Source organism: Asterias rubens, chromosome 7 (genome assembly GCF_902459465.1).
Source record: "Asterias rubens chromosome 7, eAstRub1.3, whole genome shotgun sequence".
Classification (NCBI taxonomy): Eukaryota; Metazoa; Echinodermata; class Asteroidea; order Forcipulatida; family Asteriidae; genus Asterias; species Asterias rubens.
This window is the reverse complement of record NC_047068.1, coordinates 15,915,209-15,925,458: the sequence shown is the minus strand read 5'-3', so window position 1 is coordinate 15,925,458 and position 10,250 is coordinate 15,915,209. Positions and strand designations below refer to the sequence as shown.

At 39.0% G+C, this 10,250-nt stretch overlaps 1 protein-coding gene across 1 annotated transcript in view; it reads left to right on the top strand.

Annotated features, from left to right (window-relative positions):
* The first annotated feature begins 1,645 nt into the window (after positions 1-1,645).
* The window catches only part of LOC117292532 (myosin heavy chain, striated muscle-like), a 68,725-nt gene continuing 60,120 nt past the window's right edge, over positions 1,646-10,250 (top strand). Inside the window, exons 1-3 of the mRNA XM_033774614.1 lie at positions 1,646-1,725; positions 3,147-3,448; positions 7,245-7,388. Of these exons, the coding sequence (XP_033630505.1) occupies positions 3,269-3,448; positions 7,245-7,388 (324 nt within the window). The 5' untranslated portion in view covers positions 1,646-1,725; positions 3,147-3,268. The remainder of the gene's footprint in view (positions 1,726-3,146; positions 3,449-7,244; positions 7,389-10,250) is intronic.

The following is a 10,250-nucleotide window of genomic DNA, read 5'->3' as shown; positions in this document are numbered from 1 at the left end:
GTCAGATCAGCAGAAGCAGGAGAGGCCGAGCCGAGGGCCAGCCACAGTCAACGGAGTACATATTTGTATCAACTTACCGATTTTCTTTTGGTTTGCTTCAGAATTAACCTCAGAATTATCAGGAGTTACCACAGACTTTCAGTTTGTCAAACAAATGGTGTTACTTGAGCCTGCTTTTTGAACACTTCCAAGCACCATGGGGCGCTGCCATCTTGTATTATTGCATACAGTGTGTTGATTGGTTTAAAGTTAAATATGCGCGTACGCCATAAAATTGCGTTCATCATGATTGGAGTGCGCCCTCTATTGTCGGGGTATGGGCCGCCGCGTGTTCTAACGAATTAATTATGTTAACTTACTTAGGCTGTTCTTGCAGCTCATAATTCGCAGAGCTCAAAGCTTAGCCGTACTATAAGCAAAATGTATCCATAATTACAAAAATATAAATAAACGACAGTATTCTACAATGAGCGGAAACTTTATTTTTGGTAGATGATTATGATTTTTTTACTGAAAGCTATTATATAGGCATGGTGATAATGTGATTTACAAAGGATGTGTACGAAGCTTAAGCCCTAGTGAGCTATCCCTTTCCAATTCCCTTCATCTATATCGTTTTGGGTTTTGGATTCTGAACCAAGAACAAAGGAAGTAATTAATTTTACGCTTTGTGTGTGGCTCCGCTGGCTACCCTTGGGTTCGTCTCGAATAACATTAATATTCCTGACTGAAGTTCAATATTCCCTGACACATACGAGTAGGCCTTTCTAACCGCTATGAGATGGTTGTGCATGTCTTCGCTATTAGAGGTCAACTCTGATGTAGCTTTCCTTTTATGGATGGGGCGTGCATGTCATCAGACGAACCCTGGGCAGACATGGGTTTGGAGAATTTCACATCGCTCACATAAAACACTGGAACACCTAGGTTTACTTTGGGTTTGCAGTTTTCTGGTCGGATACTCTCGTACATGAGGTAACGATTTGGGATCGAATAAATATCCTGCAAACTGTTTAGTAGAATTCTTCTTGTCTGTTGCAAGGTACTTCTTGTCTGTCACAATGATATTTCTTACACCAGTCAAGCCAAGTTTGTTGACTGGTAAAAAGAAAGTCAAATTTTATATTGGGAGTGGATGTGTGCAGAAATGTCATGAATATCCCAATGCACCCTGAGTGTTGTTAATTACTTCATTTGGCTCCGAGCGGTGATCTAAATTCTCCATACACCATCACCCAAAGTCCTTTCCCCATCTTCAGTCTGTACATGCAGAAAATTATGTAGACGACCATAAAATTTATCGTGTATTAAATTCAGCCCTGATTGCTCGGTGCATTGGAGTAATACTGTTGGTAGGCAATGAGGGTAGAGCCAGCCCCGGTCTCTCCCGTGGAGGGAATGCCTGTCATGTCGCGCATTCCTTCCACATTCCTCAGGATGCGGTTTTGACGTCAGTCACGTCTTATCCACAATCTCACTTTATGCAAATACCCTCACCAGATCAGCCGGTTATCCCGTGGTCTGATTGGCTGGAAGTAATCAGAGCGGGAGGAGCTTGGAGTGGACCAATCAGCGCGCGGGTTAGATGAGTTGATGGGAGATGCGTAATAATAAGGGGGAGGTTTGGTATTAACCCTGGGTTGGTTGTTCGCAGTCTGCTCTCTGTGTTTGAGACGACTCTCTCGGGTTGCGTTCTTCATCACGTTTTCTGTGGACTTCTGAACGGTAAGTACACAATTTTAGGTAATATTTGTAGTTAGAACAAAAGGCTCAAGTGAGTACAAATCCCGTTATTTCATAGCTGATCAAATTCCGATTCACTGCATTTTGAAATTGTTTATAAATGGTAACACGCGAATTGAATTAATTCCAATTTTTATTACAATAATTAAAGTACATTAATTGGACTATGCTTGTCTTTATAGAAGCTTATAATAAAATAATTAAAAGGAAACAATAGTAACTATGGGACGGCCTCTTCGCGGCAGCAACGTCGAGGTCCTTGCACCATATAGACACAAAAATTCAATAGAATCTTGTAGGCCCTTCTAAAAAAAAAGGGAATGACAGTAACAAAAACATGACCAACAAGTCATGTTTACTTTTTGGATTAAACCCGTTAATAATTGATAATACTTTGCCATTAAATCACTCGGTGTGAGGTGTATAATGGCTATCAATACAGCTGTTTGCTGAGCCCTTGTTAACACTAAGATAATCTTATTGAATGATCAGATTGGATTAACGCACTAGAAAGAGAGATTAACTAAATATTTTCGAATTGCGTATGCTAAGACATTAAACTGACATTCTCTTTTTAGGCCACACAAGCAAAATTTTGTTGTAAGGTATGTGGCCAGAAGGTTATGCTAAACCAAAGCTCTGTGCCCAATTTCATCAGAAAATACTGCTTAACACATTTCTTTGCTGAGCATAACATGATTGGGGCATCAATTTCGATGTAAACTTAACATAACTTTGTCTGGTAACCAGTTACTGGTAAGCAAATTTGTCTGTGCTTAGCAAGCTTTTATAAGATCACCTATCCCGTTTTTTGCAGTAAAGTCGGTAAAATTGTACCCGCCCCTCTCGTTAATGAAGCTGTAGTTGGTTTCTTCTTCTTAAAGACGATTTCCTCTCCACTTCCATTTTAAAACAACATTTGTTCACCCCCCCCCCCACCTTTAAGGGTGGGTGGGTGCATCACAAGTGCAAAGCGACCATAGCCCACCTACAAACAAACCCAATTGTATACGAATGTGTGTAAAGAACATCATAGCCCCTAAAATGGATACACCGGTCGAACCTATAGGTTCACTCATTGCCCATAGTCTTTTAGAAATGTCACGGGCCTCTAATTAACCCCCAGGAATGCATTTTGCTCCTGGCGCGCGTGCGCGGACATCTGGTGCTGCGATAAGAAACAACGCATTCCAGGTGGGGAAATATTGAAGCATATGACATAAGAGGCACGCCATACATTGCAAAAGCACGCGTGCAACACAACAGCACAGCAGTCCTTGCAAGCAAACAGCAGACGACAGGCAACAGTGTGTGGGGTGGTGCTGCACAAAAAGACAGGACGACCAAGTTTGACAAGCAGTCCAAAGTTATAATTCACTTTGTCTTATTTTTTGGATTTATAGAGTTCGTTCGGCTTCTGGAACTTCAAGACGTACTTGAACAGTAGCAAGATATTCCCCCGGATTTTGATTTACTGCTTAAGTACAGTTTTCAGCGACAAGGAGAAGCAACAAACTTCACCAAGATGGCCGACGATCCAGATCAGTTTTTGTCCGTCAACCGCAAGGATCAGCTAGAAGCAGCTGCCACCCAATTCGACAGCAAGAAGAATTGCTGGGTGCCCGATCAAAAGGATGGTTATATTGCCGCCGAGGTGATCAGCACCAAGGGTGACCAGGTCACGGTCAAGACTCTCACTGGAAAGGTAAATTAAGTGGTCCTCTCTCTTTGACTAATTAAACAGTGATTTTAGGCAGGCCTACAAAGTAACAAAACAAATAACACAACAATAGTAATAGATACAACAAGCCGGGCATGGTTGATAAAGTCAGCTGAAGGAAGGACATGGTGATGGTTGGGGTTGCTAAAAAGGGAAAGACCCACAAAATTATTGTCAGTAAATAGCACTACAGTACAGACAGTACTTGTAGTTGTACTTCTTGCTTGATGGAACAAATTGGCATGATTGGGAATGAAAGGACTGTAGTCATTCAAAGTGTAGTGACACTAGTACTATGTATAAAGACTTTTTATACTTATTATAGAATTGTTCAAACTGCCTGTTTCTAGCTGTTTATCAAACTTTCTGGTCCTGTAACTTAAGGATAGAATTTGACCAAATCAACAAAATTAAAAGTAAGTGGGTACAGAATTTGAGGCGAACTGCACCAGGTAGGAGCAACCGGTTCCAATCAGACGAGTGTATCAATGAATCAGGACATTTAACTATTTCTACCTTCACGATGCAACCCCCCCCCCCCCCTTCCCGCCCAGGTCTAAGCACAACAATGTAGGCTCCTAGAAAGTAGGCGCAAAAGGTCGGGTGTGTGTTGTTACATTGTGGTCTTTTTGTCCTTAATGGTTAGTCCCACCAGCAGTGTGGCGAAGGGTCATCAATGGCCACATTAGTGGGGTAGGTGTGTGTATGTATTGGGGGCGGAGCAAGGGCGGTATTCCTGAAGTCACCCTGTATGCAGGTAGGATTGGTCGGGTGTTGAAAAGGGAGGAATAATATAGTTATACCAACATGAAATTGAGATGAGAGTGGTTCAGATGGGTGTGTTCGGGAGGGGGAGGAGCATGTAGCCCAGAGCCTCGCCTTGTTCCCTTCCAAGGCTGCGAGCTCAAAGGTTACCTCAGTTTATTTTAGGGTTACTTGTTTGGGATGAAGAGGGGTCCTGAAGCGATCTGAAACCTGCTGGTTGACATGTCCCATCACTTTCCCAATCAGCTCTTAGATTTAGTTGACAAACTAATTCTTAAACAGAATAGCATTTCTTGGTTTTGAAATTCTTGTTTTCCTTACATTTCAGGGCATTAAAGTATACAGATCTTTTCAAACATGGCAGAAATGCACCCCCCCCCCCAACAAACGAGTACTGAAACTTTAGGTTTAGGGTTTGAAGATGAAAAGAAGTTGTTAATGTTATTCACCTTTCTCTTGCCTGCACTGATAATTTACACCATTAGTTTTCACACCAGGGTGACTAACTCTAGTGTTCGGTATTGTGTGTATTGTAAACCGGGTGGGCGGGACATTTTATTACATTTGTCTGGTGGTGAGCAACAGTGAGCAAGTCCCAAATCTTAAGTTAAAATAACAGTCATTAAACTTTTAAAGCTGTCCACAACAGACAACCTTGATGTTTATAGAGCTAGACTTATTTGTTAGTTTACTCTAAACATTCACGTAGGTTTATTACACACCTCTCTTGATCATCACAGCAGGGCGTGAAGTAGATTGAGAAGTGCTATTTATGTATGCTGAATAAACTGGCTGGAAAGGCTAGCCATTTAAGAGTGTCATTATTAAAGGGGGTTTGGAATGTGTGTTGACACTTTCAATTTTAAATACTATCATTATTATTATTTTGTTGGTACATAGTAGGCCTGAAGATAGAAAAGATGATGAAGACATTGTAATTTTTGAATGAGAAAAACCCTGTAGACCGGGAAAAAAACTATAGAATCAGGTAGGAACTGAAAACCAAACCCATTATACAATGCTCTCACTGTCTCAGGGATGTAAGTCAGTGAAAAACACTACTACAACTTTCTTAATTTAATAGTTTATGTAAAGTTAGTATTTTATGAGGGGTATGGTTAAACATGAAAAATCAAAAACACTGGAAAGTTTGAGTCCTGGACAGGCCTGAGACATCACTTCGTCAATTTCTTGGCCCTGGTCATTGACTTGGTGCCCCTAAAATAGTTCTAGAAGTTAACAATTTACTCATGTAGGCTTGGGAGGTGCTGGTATTAGGCCTTTAAGGAGAAAATACATATTAGCCATCTCAATATAAGTTGTGCAAAGTTAGCAAAGCATTGGAAAGTTATGAGGTGGGAACACTGTACAAAGGTCACATATTCCTCTCACTTGCTCCACCAGGAGTCAAAATTGCAATCTGTATGAACGCAATATCATTACCCCAGCTACTTGCATTAATTGCTTCTCACATCCCAGGTGTATAAATAGGAACATGAGTGGGCTGATGAGACAGTATTGTGTTGAAAAGCAGCTGGGGGAATGCTCTCTAAGTTGAGAAAGTTTGAGGAATGGTCTAAAAGAATGCCCGGTGAACAGGTATCTAATATGATTTGAGGCAGGATCTCAAAAGAACATCTACCCAGCTACCCAGCAAGTAGATTTAACATGGTGTTAACCCAAACCAAATGTACAGGGACAAATTGTTGTAAAATAAGTTAATTTAGCTACTATGTGCGTTATATTATTATTAGAACCAGCTATTAGTATTATTATTACTTGTTATGAACCTGACAGAACTTTCAACTCACAGAATGTTCAACAGTTTTCTAACTAAACAACGGTAACCCCTTTAACCGGAAAATCTTTATTACTTTGTGGCCAGCTTTATGTTACAGAAAGTAAATATTTGTACAAGGTTTTAGCTGGTGTTGACATCAGGATTAGGTCAGCTGACTCAAGTGTGAAATCTTTTGAGGATCGGGACGGATTATAAAGATAATTGCAATTGATACATGGATCACTCACTTCTAAAAAATGTGTAGATATTTTCAAAGAAAAGTTTCATCATGTCCGGAAAGTTTTGAGATTAAACTATGTAGGAAAGAGAATTGAGAAATATAATCACCAAAAGCAAATAGGCCTAAAATAAATTATGCAATGTGGGTTTGCTTAATTAGAAAAAAAAAAATTGTTATAAATGGGTGCTTTTAATAAAATGCTCCTTTATTGCGCTCATTTCTTTTAGCTTAAAAAGAATTGTTATGAAGTACAGAAATTTGTTTTGTTTCAATTAATCTTAGGTGATTTTCAAACAATGGCTTGGGCTTGAGATTAGCTCCTAAAGTTATTTACAAAACCTTGGGTTTTCTTGGTGACAGACGTTCAAATAAGTGGATTGAGCTCAAGCTTTCATTGGCATAAACAAGGAGGGTATCTTTATTGCTAGGATAGAAATAAGTATCCTTTGTCTATGGTTAAAGAAACTAAATCTGCTATGATTAATAAGTTTAAGTTGAAATGGACAGTAAGTAGACAATTTAGATGAGAGAGAGATAGCAGTAGAGAAATGTCTGGTGAATCTAAGTAGTTTGTCAAATATGAGGCGACATAAAAAGCCTGTTTCTTGTATTGTATTGTATTCCCGTGATTTATAAGAAACATTTTCCAACTGGGTTTAACAAGTTTTGACCTGAATATTTGTTGTTAATGAAATTGGGGTTCTACATTCACAAAGTAATTGTTGACGTTGTTGTTGTTATTTGTGTCACTAGTTTACTTTGTTTGGCATGTTACACTCACCAAATGATACCCAATATCATAAACAACTGGTGGTATTCATGTATTTTGGTTTCTTCAAACAACTTGTCTGCCCAAGATTGAAATGTTATCAATGTTAGGCCTCAATACCCGCAAGTGGTGGTCCACTGCTGTTATTGATTTATACATGAATAAATAAATTTATATAAATAAATAAATAAATATTTAACATGTTTTTTTCTTCTTCTCCATACAGCAAATTACCATGAAGAAGGATGACACTCAACAAGTCAACCCTCCTAAATTTGAGAAAGTAGAAGACATGGCTGGCCTGACCTTCTTGAACGAAGCTAGCGTACTTCACAATCTCCGATCTCGTTACTTCTCAGGTCTCATCTATGTAAGTACTGCCCAAGATTTTTAAAATTGCGCAAATTAATGTAACACGCATTATGCTCGGCTCATACTTCATGTGAACGCGAATGCAAAGCGAATTTGACGTCACAACTCTCCATTTGTAGTGATATTCGCAAGTGAATTTTGTGACGTCAACATTTTGCATTCGCATTCACAGGAAGTATGAACCGGGATTTAGACTGTCAAACCATGGAGGTAGAACCCAAGACCGTCACACTTGTTTGGTCTTACGTTTACTGGCCCAATGCTAAAATCAATGGCCTCAGGCCTGCATTCTAGTGTTAATTTTGAACCCTGCTCTGGTTTAAGATGGTCTCCCCAACACAAATACCTTTTTATGTGTCGGAGCCACTTCCCAGGGAGTTTTATCCCAACTGCAGTGCTATTCCATGTGAGTTTCAACCTTCTTGGAAAAAATGAACAGTGCTTATAAATATAACCATCAGAGTAGCTTTTTTTTTTACCTGGAATGGCAATTTCCCAGAAGTTTTTCAGGGTAAGCCAATTTACTGAGTGTTAAAACTTAAAAGGACAACAAAACGTTCACATGGAAACTTGCCGAGTTTGGAAGGGGCTTCAGTCGTCAGTTCTGGAAACTTGGTTTAGCACAAGTACATTGCACCAGCAAAACTGTTTACTAACAGCTGCAACTTTATTGCAGGGATTGCCCATATATTTTTTAGTACATTTTTTTTCAAAATAGCAATCTCAATAAATTTGTTCCAATTTGAATTTAATAATTTCCCAAGTTATAACTCTATTATAAATTTTGCCATTCACCTACTGTCACCTCTAAGTAACAACAGCCACTCCAGTTTTTATTTCTGTCTATAAATACATTTTGGAATTCCATTTAATGAGAAAACAGAGTCTGGCTGAAGTCAAGGTCTATCTTTAGTTCATCATTATTTCAGCCATATTCTATAGAGAGAGGGAGGGTCGGATCTGGTATGGACATACCATGGACATACCATGGCAGTTTACCAAGCGTTTGTTACCTGATACAAATGCACTGACTGCTCCATTGAAATCAACATTTCTCATTTACAAACCAACAGTACTTGTTCATGTAACTTAAAACTGTCTGCTTGGTGTTGGGGCTAATTGGCTGGCCCCCCCTGGTCACCTTATTAACATTTCAACCTGAATAAATACTGAGTATGACCCCAGTTAAAAGTACATGGTTTTTCACCATGAAGTAAGTTAAGAAAATCTTAGAGAAAGGGTTGTCCTTCAACCAATCTAGGCTAGATTTCTCAAAGCACTATAAAAATTCATCTTAAAGACGAATATTGTCAGTTTTAATAGTGTTTTGCAATATCAGTTTAAATACTCTTCCCTATAAAGCGGGGTAATTAACTGTGGATCAAACTTTTAACTCCATGTGAAATTGACTCTCTGCCTTTGTGCATTAAAAAAACAATGACAAGAGAACACTAAATATTAAATACAAACAATTTTGCAATTGATTGACAAAAATGTGGTATTTCAACACTAAATGATGAGTTATGAAGTAGAATTACGAACACTTTCAACTGGCTTCTTAAGGGGACCATGGAAGTAGAATTAGACAGTCGAGTAGAGTGGTGAAAGACTCAGAAAAAAAATCTGTCACAGTGTCAGACTCCTATAGGGCCGCTGGACATGGGAATGATGTAATACTATGAGGGCCCCTGTATTGCATCAGGATAGTCTGTACGTAGAAACCACAAACCATGCTGTACTGCTAGGCGTGCATTCCATGTGTGTGTGTAGACATGCCTGACCATATAGGGAGTTGATAACGCCTGTACAATAACCCAGCTTGCCAATGCACATTGCCAACGCACACAGTCAGCATTGCTGTCAGAACGATGGGGCTGGGATTTCATATATACTGATTTCACATTCAGTTGAACTTGGGATGGGGAATTTCATGTGTGAATTATTCCTAACCCCTCCCACTGCTGCTACCCACGATTGTACCGTAAATTTGGGTGTGATCCCTGGTTATACCGTAGTTACAGAATGCATTGCTTCTGACTGGCACTCCCAAAATATATTGACAAAATAGGAAGAACACCTGAACACTTGGGCCAGATGGCTCAGTTGGTGGAGCGCCAGGACTTTAATTTAGAGGTCATTGGTTCAAATCCCGCTCTAAGTCAATTTTTCTTTGTTCAACCCAAAATCAAGAGAAATATATTGTGTATCTCTGAAAAGGTTTATATTATTCAGGACAGGTACAACTTTAAATTTGATGTTTCAAAATTGTTGCTCAGAGTTCAATGAAAGAGTAGGCCCCTACTTACTTGATATAAACCTCAGGCAATTTTTTCTCTCGTTTTTTTTTTACCGTATCTGTCCTATTTGTGTGGGTGAATCGAAGCAAGAGAAAGTTTAATTAACAAATCAATAAAAGAAACAAACTGTTTCCCCTGCAGGGCCCTGATGCTTTTTTTTATAGAAAATTTATTAGTATCTTCACTTCACAAGGCTGGCAATCAATTCTTGTTTTAAACTGCTTACAATACATTATGTGTAAAGAATGTTGAAGTGAAGTACTGGGCCCTAAAGTAAACGTGTCTGTTTGATATGGTGTGATTTGCACAATGTATAATTTCCACTTAAACTTTAAGGACCACAGTGCAATCAAAGGTAAATTGACACAGGGCAATTTGTTCAATATTAAACAAACATGGACTGTAGGGGGGTGTCAGTCATATTTATGTCAGGGGTCATTTTGGTATTTTTAAAACTCATATTGAAACACATGTAATTACAATATATCAGTAGGTGATTTTATTATCGTGTTTATGATATGACACAAGTGCAACATTGGTTATAAAATTAGTACAAGGCTTCT